General features: G+C 42.5%; 1 protein-coding gene across 1 annotated transcript in view; it reads right to left on the bottom strand.

Annotated features, from left to right (window-relative positions):
• LOC146870958 (26S proteasome non-ATPase regulatory subunit 11-like) overlaps positions 1-19,012 on the bottom strand; it is a 342,192-nt gene that overhangs the window by 238,177 nt on the left and 85,003 nt on the right. The window contains exon 2 of the mRNA XM_085648093.1: positions 17,391-17,492. Within this exon, the coding sequence (XP_085504219.1) occupies positions 17,391-17,492 (102 nt within the window). The remainder of the gene's footprint in view (positions 1-17,390; positions 17,493-19,012) is intronic.

The raw sequence follows: 19,012 nt of genomic DNA, 5'->3' as shown, positions 1-19,012 counted from the left end.
AGTTCAGATTCAGTACTTGCCTCTCTGCCTGTACTGCAACATGTGTTCAGTGTACCTTTTGTGTTGTTTATCCCCTCCAGTCTTCGCTCTGCTTCTCTAGTAAACTTTAATTGTGCATCCAGATTTGTGAGTCTTGATTTTGTGTGAAAAGTCATGGAAGCTGATTCTCCCTTGACTCTGTGGGGACCACAGGCAGTCCAACATGTTGTTGCGTTGTCACTGTCATCTCTAGTCTTGACTCTTTACTCACTTTTAGACCATGCAGCCTCTACATCATTATAGTGACCACCTTACTTTATGTCATCATTGGCACTGTTTCTAATTATGGGCTTTTAACCTACAAATCTTGGCTGACAGCTATGTTACTTTAATTATTTAAATTAAAGCAAACAAAGAGAACGGCACCCAAAATGCATTAGATTATCATATGAATGCCAAAGATTGGAAGCATTGTCTGCAATGACCTAGTTGAAGTGCCCTTAATATGCTTCACACCATCCTGAGCGTTGGACCTGCCATTTTAGCTGCTGATTACCTCATCGCAAGACACATCGAAAGGGAAATCTGGGTGGAAGCACCAATTTAATTATGACCACCAGATCAGAGCTCATAGTCAATTATGTCATTGTTTCATTCCCCATTGGCTGCTGTATCTATTCCGTTCTCTCAAAAGTGTTGATAGGTGTCCTCCAGGGGCCTACTTCCTGATTTACAGTGCCCCTTGCAGGAGCTCTTCAGAGATATGTCCACCATGTGTGTAGCCTGTCCAATGCCCTTCCTATTAGGTACTATTTACACATTCATCTAGTAGGACAACAAAACATAGACATCCTCCTTGCTGTTGCATATTGTTTGTAATGGTACCACCAATCCTTTAGGAAGCATTTATATTTTAGTTCCTTTAAGAGCAGTTTGTAGGTTATGTACAGGCTGCTCTAAAATATATTTCCCTCAATATAATATATATAATGTTTTAAAAGTGTATGTCTGTTTGTGTGGTGTATGAGTCCGTGTTATTAAATAAGAGTTATATACCAGCTCTTCAAATCAAAACAAATAGGTTTTCAAATGTGCAGACATTACAAGTTATGGATGACAGTGAGCATGAACCCAGGATACTTTTATAAAAATGATTGACTTTACCTAGAACATTCTTCTGCTAATAGATTGCCATTATTTGCTTTCTTTTTTTTATGTCCTGAATTAGCTGATGAAGATAGTTGTAGCTGACTCTTTTCATTCCTGATGAGGAAACATTTTATATTTACAGATTCACCAAATGTGCTTATTGTAGCCACTTTTATTTTATGTACCTAATCATCACACACTATATGCCATGGCAGTGTATTCTCACTTTCCATGGGGCAGAAATAATTAGATACAACTTTGTTATAAATGAATTTTATAGGTTGTAATAATTTTGCTTACATTGTGATCTTTTGCTGATGCATCTGGTATATTTCTTTATTTCTAGGTGGGAGAAGTTTCAATTGGCTGACTGGAAGTAGTATGGACACTCTTGCAGATTATGTTGTTCCTACAGCCTCAGATTCCCTATCGTCTACTTTATTCTTTCAAAACAAAAGAAATTTGAAGTCATCGAGGGCACCTTTAAAGCCACTTGGACCACATTTTGGAAGGAAGAGACTGGGTTTGCCAGGAGATGAGGTTGACACCAAAGCAAAAGGTACTGAACTTCCTTAAAAAACTCACTGTAAATGTATCTGTTCTTCACTTAGTTCTGTCTTTTTTCTATTTATACCAGCATTGTATTTTTGTTGTTTCCTGCTTTTCCCGGTCTTTTCTCTCTATTCTTCATACCATTGGTATAAATAAATGAAAATTGCTAATCAGAATTAATAACTGGTTTTATGAAGTTAGAAAATGTATAACAAAGCAGAGAATCCTAAATTAACCGCAGTAGAAAACAAATGCACAAGGACTAAATAACATAAAAAATGTATGACAAGGGCAACTAAAATTATGTGGTGATGTATTCAAAGAAGAACACATTTGTCTCAGGGTTTGGACATTCTATGATCATGGCAAGGTCTGCCTCTTGTTTCTGCTAGATCACTTAGAAACTCTTGATGTCTGCCGCTAAACATCTGTATATGTTTTATGAATTTGTGGGTATTGTAACTGCTGTGCTAAATTGATTCTCAACATTTCTGAAGGAAAGAGTCCGTATGTTTTGTATTGATTCCTCAAGATTCCTGGCTGGTGGGGTGCTGCATGACTTGACTTTATCACCCATTGTTTTCCAACTCTGTTCTGTTCCTGGGCACTATATCTCAAGAGACAATGGAAGAACATTAATTATTATGCAGATCATAAACAGTTATACCTCAGAGTATCCTCTCTGGAATGACTAATTAGGCTAAAGAAAACTTCCGTCTTAAATTTGGGGAACTGGAATGCAGCTTTACTCCTAAACTAAGCAAGATCATATTTCTGATCTTCCACTCAGGCCAAGGTTATCCAGACATGTAACTGGCTTGAGTGAGGTAAACCCCAATATTGTTGTGCTACTTTATTTTTGTAAAGGGCACAACCCTAAAGGTAATTGACTCCTGAAGTAGTCAAACAAGAGATCAGTAACCTGGGCACATACATATTTGAAAATTGATGTGATGTTTTAAAATGTTTTCTGAAAGAAAACAGGAATATGATGCAGCAAAGTTCAGTACAAAAATTGTAACTAAAATTAGAAGCTAAAAGTGAGAAACATCTGTTTTTAATTTTCAGTCTGTGAAACATGAGATATGTGTCAAAAGAGAAACTGTAGAACTTGTGCTTTTGGAATCATAAGAAAATTGTCCTTTCCAAAGGAAAATAGTATTTTACATTGTTCTGTGCTCAGGACATATAACCTTCAAAGAACCCCTTGAGGAAATTGAAAGGCATCATTTACTATTGGGGATGCATGGTTGAATTTTAGGACTAGTTTATTAATTAATCTGGATATGTGTGGATTATTTGCAGTCTCTTCATTAGGGCTTTTGCCACTTGAATATAAAGCTCTGGCACATCTAGTTGCACTCTAACCAACGGCATCCCTGTTGTAATATGCCATTGCATAGCAAGCAACAGCAAGAGTTTCCATAATTTTCTTTTGTTTGAGATAACACTGATCTAACTGCTGCTACTTGGTCTATTAGATTTAGGTCTGCATCAATCTTAAAGCCCATGTTATCACAACCCTGGCTGTTTTGAGGAATTCACCAAGGGCACTAGCAAATAATCTAGGATTCCTTAGGTTTTCATTCCCATCAGCCACTAAGACTTACTTTGCTGCATTTTAATTTTGACCAATTTCTTTCCAGGCAGGTGATGATAGCAATCAGGTATTTTTTTAAACTGCCTCGTACCTTCCTATCCACACACACTTTCAGGAGGATTTGGGTGTTGTCTGCATGGATGAAAAATTGAAGGTCAAAGTTGCAAACGAGTTGTCTTGTGGAATTACTAAAATATAGCAAAAGAGCAGATCGCTGTGAAACAGCATGACATTTTGCCGAAGTTGTATGTCAGAGGGGATAAAGTTTACCTTTATGGTGCAGTCACTTAGAGTAGGATAAAACTATTGTTGGACAGTCCCCCTGGTCGGGAGTGTCAAAGGTTACAGAGCAGTCTGATAATATCAAAGCATTGAGACCATCTTTATCTGTGTGTGTACGTGATCAAGTATTGCCAGTAAACTGACTCCATACGGCAGTGAGCCTAGAAACCACACTGTGCGTCATACATAATATCTTCCAAATACAATTTCTGAATTTATTCAGAGTCACTAAAACTGTCCTACATTTACTAGAGGCAAACCGCACTTTTCCTCCACCCACACTTCTCCAACAAATTGTTCAGTCCACCACCATACCAGGGAAGAGGTGTGGCGCAGCATCCAGGGCGGCTGACTCTGGACCACGGAGGTCACAGTTCGATCTCCGGTGCCGGTGGCAGATCAGCCCAGCACCATGTGACTCTGGGCAATAGCTCGCTTAATCTTCCCGACTGCCAGAGCGCCTTGACGCACTCGGGTACTTGTTCGCGCTTTACAAGTACTGGACATTTACATTTACCATTCCTGTATGGTTGGAGTTGGGGAGGTACACAAAATTGGAGAAGACCTTCTTCAGATCCAAGTTTGCGCCTATTAATAGAGGTCTCAATTCTGTGGACCATTTGGTCACAATCACAAAACAAGCATTGGCATAGCCAATAGGTCTCGCCTTTGGGACCTTATAAGTGTTTTTCCAGAGCTTTTGGCTTTGCCAATGTGTTTAAGCTATGTTGTAGAGCAGTGTACCTGTTGTGCAGTATGTTGAAAAGTTACAATAAAGTGTAATAAGCATTTTTGTTACCTTATATCCTCTTCGATGCCGATGACGGAACGGTTCCGTCATGCACGCCGGTTGGCCTGTGCTTATGACGGAACCGTTCCGTCATGGCCCCGCCCGCGCTCAGATCTTTCAGCACTGCGCGGGAATCCGCGCAGCGCTGAAGAGGATATATAACCAAGTAAACATTATGTACAAACGAACGACCCTTTTAAAAAAATTTTATTGTAAATGCCTATGCCTTTTATTTTGGTTTTGGTTTTTAAAACATAAATAAAAGACATTGTCATTTACAAAGGCAATAGCTTAAACTCACGTAAATGCGAGACCTATTGCATTGCAAATGCTTGTTATTATTGCTGGCTATAGGACTTTGAAAGCTAAACAGTAGTAAAGGGCCTGTGAGTAGAATTCCTCCACTTACCTGCTAGTGCACAGGCTAAATGTGGTACACCTACCACCTTCTTAGAACATTCTTGGACCCCGGAAGACTCCATCTGGAGAAGAATCCCTTGCTGGAGGAAGAATATTCACACAAGAACTCAAGGACTACTTAATTGTACTGAAAGTGGGCTACAACAGTCAAGTGGGTGGACTCATGTTTAAATGTTTCATTGACACTAAACGTAGGACTCCTCCTGACTCCAAGTGGGCCCAACTGATTAAACCGGACTAGACCCTGCAGGTGACCTGTCTGGAGAAAAACTTGGTGCCCAGAAAACTGTTCTGAGGAATTAGGAGGTCTCCTAAGAATCCTTTCCAGTAGTTGGACATCAAATCTCAAGGTACAAGCTTTGACTGGGACAACCTGCTTGGTGTATCCGACCTCCGCTCCATCACAGTTAGCCTGAAATTATACACAAGTTCCAGTCCACCGCAAACTGTTGTTTTCCTGTAGTTCTGGACTTCTAGGAGCTTTTTGCCATAAACATTTAAAAAAAAATTATACTGCCAGTACCTGTTTTTATGATCATGGTGCATTTTAGCTCATTAAATTGTTCACGTTTTTTCTAAATTGGGTTGAGAATTTTATTGCATTGTGTTCTTAACTTTAAAACGGTTAGTACTGTTTAAAGTTGGTATGTACCTCTCTGGAGGTTGTCGGCTGTTTGTGCTATAGCTACAAGAGGTTAAGCAGAGATTCCCGCACAACTGTGGTTAGACCTAACCAAAGTGTGTTAATTGAGTTGACCCCCTCCCCTTTCCAAATGTATAACCCCATTTCTGATGGGCATTAAACGGGTCTATTCTGTTAAGTAGCTGGTCCGAGGGCGCACTGTCTTTACATGTATTTTCAATCTAATAGCGCTATGAAACCTAAGGCAATCCGTTTTGTGCCTTATAGTCTGGGTTCCAAACAGTGTTGAAAAACATGTTAAAATGTCTAACTAAAGTGTTTTTCCAGGTCGACATTCTGGTGTGGAATTCCAAAATAGAACATGTGTCTTAAATGGAGTACTATAAAAGGTTAGAACGTGCAGGTCCGACAGCAGTGAGAAGTGCAAGTTTGGAGTATGTTAAGTGGATTACTGGGGACACACATTATCTTGGGATGGGATCAAACCTAAAATCAAATTAGTAGTAGCCATTGAGAATGGACCTTGACCAGCGCAACTTTGCTCTTTCCTGGGTCTGGCTGAATACTATTCAAAGTTTATGGAACACTTCTCGGACAAAGTGTCCGTTACGTCTATTGATGAAAAGGGGGTGCTAGAGTGTCCACTGGTGTTTGAAATTGTTAAGCAAGCCATTGTCAAGGCTGTGTGCCTCAAGAAAAGATCATAGTAGTTATGGATGCTAGTGCTTATGGTCTTAGGGCTGTGTTAATGCAAAGGAAGGGCAATAAACAAGAGTAGTTGCATTCGCATCAAGAAAGCTAAAGGAACATTCTACAATAGAAAAGGGGTATGAGCATGTTGGTGGGGTGTGCAGCGCTTTACCCATTCATCATCCTTCCAACACATGTTAGTGTTCCCTGTGGAGGAATCATGCAGGGGTGCCGTTTGAGGAAGAGTGGAGGCAGGCATTCGCTGCAGATGAAATTCCGCAATTAGTTATACCTTGCTTATCCCAGACCAAAGGGTGAACTAATGTGGGGTGGCCATCATTGCGATTATAAAACGGCATGGTCTGAGTTGTCGGTTTTAGATAGTATGGTCAGGAGGTACGGCAGGTTGGTGGTACTGTATGTACATTCTAGATCAGAGGTTCTTAGCCTTTTGACTTCTGTGGACCCCTACTTAATCATTACTGTAACCTGGGGACCCCCGCTGAATGATTATTTAAAACCAGGGATGCCCACTGAGTTATTGAAAGTTGGGCATCCCGGCCCAAGCATTTTCAATAATTTGAATGGCAAAATACAAAAAAAGACAGAAATAAGCATTATAAAAAAAATCTAAATTTTACCAGGAAGATGTGCCGACCCCCCCAGCGCAGCGGACGAGCGCAGCGGGAGCGCCGTTTGCGCGCCGAAGACGCGCCTAAGACAAGCCCGTCTGCGCCCGTCCGCGGCAGACCGGGGCCATAACCCCTGGTCACTTTTACACTTACTCCACCCTCTCATTGCTGTCACTTAGGCCTACTGACCGCGCTGGACCCGCACCACCCGCTTTTGTTCTAAAGCGTGCTGCCACTTACGGCATTCTGAAGCCCGAATTCTCTCTCGGTAAGGCCCCTAAGCCCAGGTCCTATGCACTTCATCCTACTTCCAATGAATCTGAGGCCATTCTCAAATGCCTTTACCTAAACACTAGATCCATGGTTAAACATCATCTGGATATCTTTCTCCTGCTTCAGGAGGAACAACCTGATTTCTTGTTTCTGTCTGAAACATGGCTTACTGAGGGCTCCCTACCCGATATCTTAGCGGCAGTTCCCTCAAACTACTACATTTTACACGTCGACAGACCAGCCGGTAAAAGAGGCGGGGGAGTTGCTGCAATTATTCGCAGCACCCATAAAGTCTCCTCTCTACCATCTTTTGACATATCAGGAACAGACAACTTGATTTTTAAAATGGATACTAATACTGGATCATTACTTTTCATCCTTATATACCGCCCCCCCCCAAAATACGCCCTCTTTTTCGGCCTCCCTAGCTGAACAACTTGCTCCTCTGATAATCTCCCATAAGAAAATTTTGCTGCTAGGAGATTTCAACCTTTGGCTGGACTCCGCCGAGTCTGACTCTCAGGCAGCCACGCTGAAAGAAACCCTTCTCGACATGAACCTCTCTCAACATATTCACCTTCCTACTCATGTCAAAGGGCACAGCCTAGATCAAATCTGGTCCCAAAACATTTCCTTGGCTATTCAGTCTATCACGCCCTGTGTTTGGTCGGATCATTATCTGATCAATTTTACTACGACCACCGGGAGAAGTAGGAACCCCCTGCCCAATCTAGGAGGAAAAACTAGAAGGTGGAAGAATGTTGATGTCCCCGCTTTTATTCGTTCATTAACTTCTTCCCTTCCCTCGTTTGACCGGGACACCGAAAAGATGGAAGAAGCTTTCTCAGGGTGGTTACTTCAGGCAGCGGACGCTCACGCTCCATGTACCTACTCTTCACGCTCTCGCCCCAATGACGCCCACAGGTGGTTTACACCTTTTCTGAAAACCCTCAAACTTGAGGTCCGTCAATTGGAGCGCAAGTGGCGTACAGCCTATTCAGAACAAGATAAGGCTAACTATTGCAAGGCTCGCAAAAACTACCAAAAGCTTATCCTAAAACACAAAACCGACTATTTTTCGGAAAAAATTCTCAAGGCTCACAATCAATCCAAGGAACTGTTTAACATTGTGGAAGATCTTAGCACTAGTGATAGAACCTCCCTTCCGACAGTTCCCACTCAGGAACTTTGTAATTCATTAAACTCCTTTTTCTTTGACAAAATCTGCACCATTAAACAAAACATTCCTACCACTCAGTCTCCCCTTTTATTTGCAGACACTTTTTACAACCCTGCTACTTTGCACTCCTACCCCCCCATTGATAACGTTAATCTATCTTTACTTTTTTCTAAAATTAAATCCGGCTCCCCTGATGACATCTGTCCCCCTTACATCCTGAAAGAAGTGGGCACCATCATCCCTGGGGGCTTACTTCCCATGCTGAATGGCTCACTTGCTCAGGGTAAAGTTCCCAACAACTTTAAGAAAGCCCTCCTTATTCCCCTCATAAAAAAGGCAGGAGCCAACCCATTAGACCCACTCAACTACAGGCCTATATCTTTGCTGCCATACTGTGCTAAACTTTTGGAATCTCATGTATGTGACAGCATTTCCACATTCCTTGAAAATTCGGAATATCTAGCACCTAATCAGGCCGGTTTCCGCCCTTGCCATTCTACTGAGGCGGTCATCCTCTCGGTGCAGAATACCCTTAGGCGGAATGCGGATGAAGGGATCCATCAAGCTCTGGTACTTTTAGATCTTTCTGCCGCCTTCGACACGGTCGACTATACCATCCTGGTCGACCGTGTCGAACAGGCAGGCCTTAGGGGCCCTGCGCTGAGCTGGATCCGTTCATTTATCACTGACCGCACTCAATCGGTCAGATTGGGCTCCTTCACAGCTCCCACCATACCTACCATCTGTGGAGTACCCCAGGGCTCCTCGCTGTCTCCTTTGCTTTTTAATTTGTATCTACGCCCTCTTTTGTACTCCCTCAGGCACGCTAAGGTCACCATTTTTAACTACGCCGATGATTTGCAGCTCATCTTTTCTCTGAACACCAAGGACTCTGTGGTAGAATTTCAAAACACCATGTCCCACATTTTGAGTTGGATGAGCTGCAATCACTTGAAACTTAACCCAGGCAAGACCGAATTGGTCTTGCCTGGACAGAGCACCCTCAGCTGGAACCCCAGTTTCTGGCCCTCCTGTATGGGTGCCCCCCCATCCAAATCATCCTCGGTTAAGAGCCTTGGTATTTTCATTAGTGAGGATCTCTCCCTGAAAAAACAGGTCGGAGCTGTTGTTTCCTCTAGTTTCTTTCAGCTGAAGAAAATAAAAAAAATCGCCCGCTTCTTCTCCCAAGCTGCCCTCACTCAGATCGTCATCTCCCATGTTTTGTCCAGACTGGACTTTTCCAACAGTCTTTACCTCGGGCTCCATACTGGAGAGCTAAAACGCCTCCAGCTGGTTCAAAACCAGGCAGCCAGACTTCTCTTGAACATCCCTAGAAGGCAATCAGTCAGATCTGGCTTGAAACAGCTGCATTGGCTCCCGGTTGAGCAACGCGTGACCTTCAAAGCTGGGTGTATTCTCTTCAAGTCTCTACATGACATTGGCCCTATTTTTATCAGAGACCTATTTAAAAAATACAGCCCCTCCCGTAACCTCCGGTCTGCTCATAAAGCCCTTCTGACTATTCCCTCGTATAAGAAGAAGCGTCTCGGAGGCAGCTGCTTTGACCATCTTGCAGCCGCCTTCTGGAACTCTCTTCCTCTTCATCTTAAACTTAAACTTAGTGACAACATCCTCAGCTTCAGACATTCTCTGAAGACCTGGCTCTTCTCCCAGGCGCATCACTAGCTGTTTTTTTCCTCACCAACCGATGGCTTCGCCTGTTCCTTCCTACAGCGCCATGAAGCCTCCGGGCGTACGAGCGCTTAACAAATTTCATATAACATTAACATTAACAAGATTGGAGCGTTACTAAATTCAATTGGGGCCACTCATTTTCTATGCTATAGTCTGAGGATTATCAATTTCACTTTTGGAATAAGGGTTTTCTACACCATTGGAGTCAAGCCTATCGAAAACAGAAGATACTGGATCGTGTCCAGTCACGCAGCTATCGCCATGCTTACCACAGTAATGTATGTCCTCTACCTAGTCACTAAAAGCATTTGAAACCGCCTACCATTACAAATTTGAGTTAACCCTCAACTTCAACTGTATGAAGGGGTAAGTTTAAAAGTGAATTGATTTTCTGGCTAAAGATTGTGCACTTTAAAAATTAAGATTGTGCACTTTAAAATTAACATTCTGCAGCTTTTAATTAATAGTTCCGTAACCAGTGTGCAACTGTTTTCATTTCGAGAATAAAGCCTAAATATACCAGGAATGTTTAGCTTTCAATTTCAAATTCCTAAACATTCACAGAATGTTTTAAAATTTTCAACTGGACATTTCGCTTCTTTATATACATTTCATTAATCAGTTATCTAATTTTTCAAGGAGTTGCGGACCCAGTGTAGGATTTGTGGAACCCCAGACCACAGGTTAAGAAGCTTTGTTCTCTATTATTGAAGTTTGTTGCATGAAACAAAGCTGGCGCTACTCCATCTCACTGGGTGATGCCAGCAGTAGGTGGGTTTGAAGCTTTGCTATGTTAGTTTATCAAGTGCAAAAGTACAGAACTTTCAGCATCACACACAGTGCAGTAAAAAAGATGCTCAAGTCAAGCTTGCCATTTGCATATGTTCCCTGCTGAAGTGGCTTTCTCGCTGCAGCACGGATAACAGCATCAGTCAAGAAGTCTTTATGGTTGGAAAGTAAAACTCTAAATGATGACCGTGCACTCACGCTGCTTATAGTAGTCACGTTACCAGAAGCACTTGCTCTCGACAAACAAACTAGCTGCAAAGGAAAAGAGTCTGGAAAATTATTCATCACTGATTAATTGGAGTGTTAGTGTGGATGGGCAAGTGGGTGAATGAAAGAATGAGCAAAAGGATGGCTGACTAGTTGTAGGGGTGTAAGAATGAGACAGAGCATGAACGATGTGTGCCTGCAAGGACGATATGCGAGTGTATGGGCAGATGGATGTGTAGGTGCATCCAAGCACTTATAAATATAAAATCAATGGAAAAAGCACTAGGAGGGGCTCTCTTCAGAGCTTAGCCTGGAAATATTACACCCTACTTCTACCCTCTATCTCACACTGTCCACGGATTACAAGAAGGAGCTGTTCTTTTTAGGTCTCGGCTAGCGAAGGCTGCGCTTGCGCAGTCTCGCTCACGAGATTTAATGACTTGGAGAAGAGGGGCTTGAACCCGCCCCTCTTCTCTCCTTCTCCATTGGCTGGCCTCTTAAATGCTGGGCAGCCATTGGAGAAGAGGTTTGTCTCGCAAAACAAGCCCCGTCCTTTTCGGATTCGGGGGCGTGTTGTCGATTTTTCTCTGGGCGTGTTCGAGAAAAACACGCCCCCGAATACGAAAACGCCGCTGCCTTTCTCCAAGGCATTTCTGCTTTCACCTCGGAGAAAGGCAGCGGTGTGCTTGTTTTCTTCTGGGAGTAAGCCTCTCTGTATTCAGATGCTGCCTGTGTGCCTGTTTTCTGCCTCGCCGTGTGCTGGAATCCAGAGTTCGTCCCTCGGGGTCGCGTCCACATCCTTCCCAGTGCCTGAATGGGTGACGTAACCGGCGCTCATGTAAGGCGCTACTAATCTCCCCGTGCCGAGATGTGTAATGAAAAAACGGTGCTATGTGGCGCGCTCCAACACCTTCCGGTCGAGTTCACGCTATATCATTACTTTGTCCGTCGGCTACACTGCCGACTTTTGTGCCGGAAGCCAGAGTTCGTCCCTCGGGGTCGCGTCCACATCCTTCCCCGTGCTTGAATGTGTAACGTAGCTGGCACTCGTGCGGGGCGCTCCAAATCTCCCCGTGCCTGAACGTGTAATGTAAATACGGGGTTATGTAAAGCGCTCCAACAACTTCCGGGCGAGTTCGCGCCATATAAATATATAACTCTGCCAGCTGGTGCTTTCGTTCTACTGCTGCCTACATCGGGAGAATAAAGGGGGTTAAGAGTGCTGGTTAAGTGTTGTGTTGAAGATTTGTGGTGGGGGTTATGAGCAATGCCAATAGCTCTAACTTTAACAATGCCGAGACCATTACATTGTAAATGCTTGTTACAAACTACTACTAAAAAAAAAGAAAAAAAAAAAAAAAGGATGGCTCTTTGCAAGCATTGGCAAAGCCAGTAGATCTGACTTGTAATTTATAAGTCAGATCTTCTGTTTTTGCCAATGCTTGCAAATTATGTCCAATCAATTGTCTTTACACTTACCAAAACAAGTGTTTGAATCAAAGTGCATGTTAATGACTCAGCTTTTGACATCTAGGTGAATTCCAAAAAAAGTGCCATGACAAGAACATGCAAAATGCTAAACCAGTGGTCAGAAGCCTGGAGACCTTTAATGAGAAAGCTTTGAAGGCAGATATTCACCAACAATATACCTTCATTTACAATGTATCTTTATAGCAGTGAGGTAAATGCATTAAGAGTCCTTCAGTGTCCTTCCACTGCTGCTGAAAATATCTATTTAGGTGTTGGAATAGCCAATATTATGCTATGTGTCATGCCGAAAAGCGCTTCGATGCCTAGTCAGGGGTAGGAAGCGCTATACAAATGCAATTACAATACAATGTGTCCGACTGTCTCCACCTTGCTGCTCCCCCTGTTAGAAAATGTTGTAGGGCATGATGGAGCATGTCAAGTCAAGTCAGGGGTATTTGTATCGCGGACATATCACTCTTGCGAGTCTCACGGCGCTTGCAGGCTGCTGAGAGCAGGTAAGAAGACTGGGCCAGCGGCTATTTTCCAAACAGCCAGGTCTTCAGTCTCTTACGGAAACAGTTGTGGTCTGACATGCTGCGAATTTCGAATGGCATTTTGTTCCAAGAAGCTGGAGCCAGGAATGAGAAAGCGTGCCCACCCGGTCTAGCAGTGTGAATTTTGAGGGGGGTGAGCAGAGCAGTGTCACTAGAACGCAGTGCCCTGGACGGCTGGTACCATCGTAATTTTTGCACCCAATATTTAGGACCTTTTTCATACATATGTTTGTGTGTTAGACATAAGGTCTTAAAGGGTACGTTTTCTCACTGGAAGCCAGTAGAGGGTTTTCAGGCAAGGTGCCGACGGCGATCTATAAGGGCGGTCGAGGACCAGCCTCGCAGCAGTGTTCTGAAGAACCTGGAGTCTGTCTAGGGGATCAGAATTAATTGATAACAGAAGAGCATTGCCATAGTCCATTCTGTTAATTATTAGACCTTGTATTAGGGGTCTGCGGGCCTCGAGGGGGAGCCATTTGAAGACTCTGCGGAGGCTCCGCATAACACCGAAGCAGGTACCAATAATATGATTCACATGCCCCTTCATGGACAGACAGTTGTCCATTTGGAATCCTAGGTTTCGGACTAAGTTCTTGTGAGGGGGACATGGCCCAAGCCTGGATGGCCACCAATCCTGCGTCCAGTGGTTGGTTGCTTTACCAAAAAGCATGATCTCAGACTTGGTCCCATTTAACTGAAGATGGTTCGATGTCTTCCATTTGTCCACATGGATCAAACAGTCTTTAAAACGCTTCTTAGTATCGTTAGGGTCAGGGCCCAATGTGACCAGAATCTGTGTATCGTCCGCATAGGACAAGACGTCGAAGCCATGAGTTCTGATCACAGCAGCTAGGGGGGGCATGTAAATATTAAAAAGGGTAGGGCTCAAAATAGAGCCCTGGGGCACGCCCATCGTTATTGATCGTTCACTAGAGGTGGTATTACCCATCTGGACAATGGTTTTGCGATCCTTCAAGTAGCTGATGAACCATTTCAAGGCCTGCCCCCCTGACACAAACCTCCCAGAGACGTCACTCAAGAATACGATGGGAGATGGTGTCGAAGGCAGCCGACAGGTCGAGCAGAACGAGGATCGCTGACTGATGTTTGTCCAGAGCTAGTCTAATGTTGTCGGTGACCTCTACCAGAGCAGTCTCAGTGCTGTGTGCTGCTCTGAAGCCAGATTGCGAGGGATCCAAAAGTCCGTGGCTTTCAAGGTGGCACACCAACTGTTTATTTACCAAGGACTCCAATATTTTCCCGAAATAGGGTAATAGAGAGATTGGCGGTAATTCACAAGTATCTCTGGATCTGCCGAAGGCTTCTTCAAAATTGGTCTGATTCTGGCAGTCTTCCAACATAAAGGAAACTCGGATTCAGCCAAGGATTTATTAAATAGACTGACCAGCCCTGGTAGGACTGTAGGTGCCATAATTGGAAAGAATTTAGAAGGGAAAGGATCAGCGGGGGAGACAGATTTTATTTTAGTCATGGCCATGGTGACAGACTTAAGGTCACACTCCGTAAAGTCGGTCAAGAGATCACACGGGTCGAGTGAAGGACACAGTGGCTCAATGTACCCATGGTCAGGGGTGGTGGGGAAAGTTGTGAATATTCATAATTTTTTTCTCGAAAAAATCTGATAAGGAATCTGTCCAATTTTGAGAGACGGAAACAGTATGTTCATTAGCAGCAGTAGTGAATTCTTTAAAGACGAGGTATAGTTCATTTGAGGAATTTTCTGCCTTAGTTATCCGACTTACCAGGTGAGTTTTTTTGGCTAGTTCAATTTCTCGCATGTAACCATGGTGTAGTTTTTTTTATATAGCTTTCACGATCTGCTGAGCGTTTTGTTTTCCACCACAGTTTTTCTGCAATGCGACAATTTTTGGGAGGTTTTTAAATGATCCGTGAACCAGGAGGCGGTTCGATTCTTGGACCTAATGATCTGTGTCTGGGCAATTAGATCCAGTGTAATTAGTATTGCGTTATTTAATTGCGCAGCATCGTCATTAACACTCGCCTCGGTGTTTAAGGGATAAGGACAGAACTTATCTTTGAATAGTGGCGACGTTAATTTACGCCAAGGCCTACAAGATACTTGGTTGCTGTCAGAGTGTAATTTCTTTCTAAGGGTAGTAGGGATAGTGAATTTCAACAGGAAATGGTCAATCCATAACAAAGGCTCCGGGGTTTCAATGACCAGTTCCAGTGCATTAGAAAAAAGAAGATCAAACGTATGGCCTGCGTAATGGGTAGACCCAGCCACCATTTGAACCAGACCAAGAGAATTCATATTTGAGAGTAATTTGTCTGTGTCCTGGTTGTGGAGCAATTCCGCATGGTGATTGAAATCGCCAAGGAGAAGGAAGTTGTCGGAGGCTATAACATGTGGAGCAATGGATTCAACTAGTTGATCCGAAAAGTCGCCTTTTATGCCAGGGGGACGGTAGACCAGGGCTCCTCTCCAAGACCCACTTAAAAGACCAATAATTTTAAAAATGCAAGTTTCCATCCGACTGCATGATACATTTTCCAAAGCGCTGATTGTTAAAGTGCATTTATAAGCAATTAAAAGACCACCCCCCTTTTCTCTTTCCTATCAATACGAATAGTTTTATAATCAGGAGGAAGGGCTACATGCAGATCAGGACCGGCATGTTCCTGAAGCCAAGTTTCTGTGATAAAACATATTTCTGGGTCAGTTTGATCCAGTAAATCCCATATCTATAAAGAATGTTTGGAGACAGAACGGGCGTTAAAATAGATTGCTTTCAATGAGGGGAGGGGGGCTTCACGTTTCCTAAACGGCCTGGGACTGGCGAGTAAGGCTGCATTGGTTAAACTGGATAGACGCCTAATTTCAGGGCATGGGAGCAAGTCCTTTTCATAAGTGCAGGTGCTATTCGCGGAGAAGACATTTAGGTCTTTGAGTTGGGCACTCGAATATTGAATAAGCCCCATTGTCATCTGATCACACGACAGGGTTGTCCAAGGATACTTTGGGACAAAGAAAGGACGTGTCTTAGTATATCCTAAAACTAAACAGACAGGGTTTTGGGCTGCTGGCCGCTGCCAGGCACAGACGGGCTTGCCTTTGGCGCGCCGCTGCGCGCGTCCGCGACCTCGCCCCGCTAAAGCAAGCAAATTGTGGGAGAAACACTAGAACGCGCACCTGAGCTTCCGTCCGAGACCGGAAGTTGTGCAACCCCTATGCGGCCCTCCGTACAATAGGCACACGCAGTGACGGACCGGGTTCAGGGGTGATGTCTATCTAAAAGTATTGGCAGCAGAAGGTAGGCTAAAAACTTGTATTCATTAAAATCACACAATGTAAATGCAATATTTTAAAAATGTTAAAACCAAGACGTTTATCAGGGGTGCAAAGCGCGCAATAGTGCAAGGATGGCGTCAAAGACAGGAATACAGGATAAAGCAGCAGCCGTTACCGTTTTGCTACGGAGCAGTGCTGCATGTCCGGACTTTTGCCAAAATAATCGAGTTTAGCACTGCATGGCAAAACTATATAGTATAAGGGATTATGTGGCACATGGCAAAACTGCCTCTACTTTTTAAAGTAATGGCTCTTTCCATGGTCTCTCTTAAAAATGGCAGTAACCGGATATAGAAAAATTGATCAAAGAAGGTTTTTATTCTTTGAGCTGCAAACGTGTCAGTATTTAGACCATGAAGCAGTAGGAAACATTTTCTTGCTTTAGCTGTATACCATACAGTAACTTGTAAAAGAGAACGGACCAGGCTGGTCTCATTAATTAGGGAGAGGCACTGCTGAATACAAGTTTATTATCCCACGAAGAACGCATGAATTTATGCTAGATTAATTTCTAGTCATTCTTGTACTGAGGATTGAGAAAAGCATACCCTTCTGCTGCTGGCTACGAGGCAGACTATGGGTTGTGTACAAATATTTTCCGTCTCAGCGTGAATCCAAATTTTTGGGTGTTGCTCAGTAGCTATAGACTCCAACATTTTTTCACTTTCTTATACTTTCTCAAAATATATAGTGTTTGTTTTGCCCCCACTGAAGAATGTCCAGTGTTCTTTCTATTCGTCTGAAGCAGAAACAATTGCACTTGTGCTACAACAAGAGGACTGAAGACCATTATATTGTCAGTGTTACTAGCCACTTGCAAAAGACAACCAAAATTGCAAAATAAAGACCACAGAGGTCATTATTTAGAGTTCCATTTACATTGTTCAGGAAAGAAAGAAATAACATTCTGCAATGTACATTTAGAAGACAAAAACCTAAATTTGGTTTCTCACCCCTGTAAAGATAACCTATATATGTAACAATCCACGTTTGCACCAAAGGCCAAACAGAGCCATAACTCAATCTCACACGTCTACATAAAGTGCAGACATGGATTTATCTTTACACCTTTAAACATGCAGATTTTCTCATCACTGTTCTGACCAGGCACACATGGTTTTGCACATTTGCGACAAAATGGGTCTTGTTACCTGCAGCCTGCCCAGTTTTGGCCAAGAGTCCCCCAAGCTCCAGTATGCTCTGCTCTTTGACACGCACCGCTTCTTCATCACTGTCCTGGATATCTCGCTTTACTAGAAATAAGCAATAAAATTTACTTTTTTGAAGATCAATTGAAACTGTGAGATTAGTTTCACTAGGTTTGAAATTAGCATATGTATGCCTTAAGTGTACTGCCGAATTCAAGATTGACAAGCATAGAGTTGCATAGTCAGAATCCCAGTATTTTGCTTGCAGAATCATTCTCAAACATAACTCAACAACAAAGCTTAGGCATGCAATTTACTTCGTAACCCCTCCCCCTAAATACATTCAAGGACTGGAACAATGTGAGCAACAGGATGACAGTTCTCCCCCATGCTCCCCAGCTAATGTGTTTCTAATTTTGCTTTGGAGGTCCAAAAGAGGACACTAAAGAGGGCTCTTAGGAGTACAACATTTGAGGTATTAGACTGCCCTGATGGACAGTATTATATATATGTTTTAATATTAATTTTGGCAAATCATTATGATGCTGTGGTGATCTAGGGTATGCAGTCAGCTTACAGCAACCATAACTATTCCTTTATTGCGTACAAAACAAAATCAATGTCCAGAGCAATGCTCATGTTTTAATGCCAACAATAAATCCACACAGTGGTCTTCTAAAATTTTCTTCTTGATTTATTATGCCAGATCTCTTCAGATGAGTACTTCAGTTCTCATAATCTTTTTCTTAACAACAGATAGCCACCGAAGCAAACACGTGTTTCGTCTTATATGGGCATTCACCCAAGACCTCCTCAGGGCTATAATGAACAAATACAAAGGCCTCATTATGCTTCAACAAAGCAAAATATACACTAATCACCCAAGATAGTGACCTTTAAGAAAGAAAGAAGGACCACCTCAAAGTGAAATACAGTAGTAAAATCAGTTTAATTACAAATAAGCAAATTAAATTATAAAAGAAGAAACCAAAAGGCACAACCAAAGTGCACAACTATTCAAAAAAAATGTGTGAAGTGAGAAGGGGAACCAGATAGTGTATTAGAGCACTAATCAATCTGTGCAAAGACGTATTAAATCTGCGTCGCACTCTATTGACTCACCACGATCACTTATTTCCAAAAAGATTGAAATTATGATATTTGTATCCAAAGCGCTACAAAAATTTCAAAGCAAATTAATGCCCTGCAATTAAGTATAGATATATACAATATTCAATTATCACCAATAATTTGAGAGCATCTACCTAAAATCACCACTATGGAATTAAATAAAGGACTCAAGAATAGATTAGCAAGTACTAAAGCAAAGGCACTGGATGTTCAAAGGATAGTATTCTTGTTGATGGGTTGAAGGTTTGTCCCATCTAAATACCCAAATGAAGCAAATTTTAATCAATATAATAAAACATTTCTTAAAATATATCGCAATATCTAATACGAAAATTCCATTTTGTCCTTGACCACAATTCATATAAAGGCACTTTTATGACAAAAACTTGCGTTTTAATGACCCAAACGTTCTAGACGGTCTATTAGCATATATAAATACTTATTTTAAATTATACAGTTTAAATCAACAATTTTGAATGATCAATATTTAGCAA

The sequence above is a fragment of the Triturus cristatus genome, chromosome 1_1 (genome assembly GCF_964204655.1).
Source record: "Triturus cristatus chromosome 1_1, aTriCri1.1, whole genome shotgun sequence".
NCBI lineage: Eukaryota > Metazoa > Chordata > Amphibia > Caudata > Salamandridae > Triturus > Triturus cristatus.
This window is presented reverse-complemented; position numbering and strand designations above follow the sequence as displayed.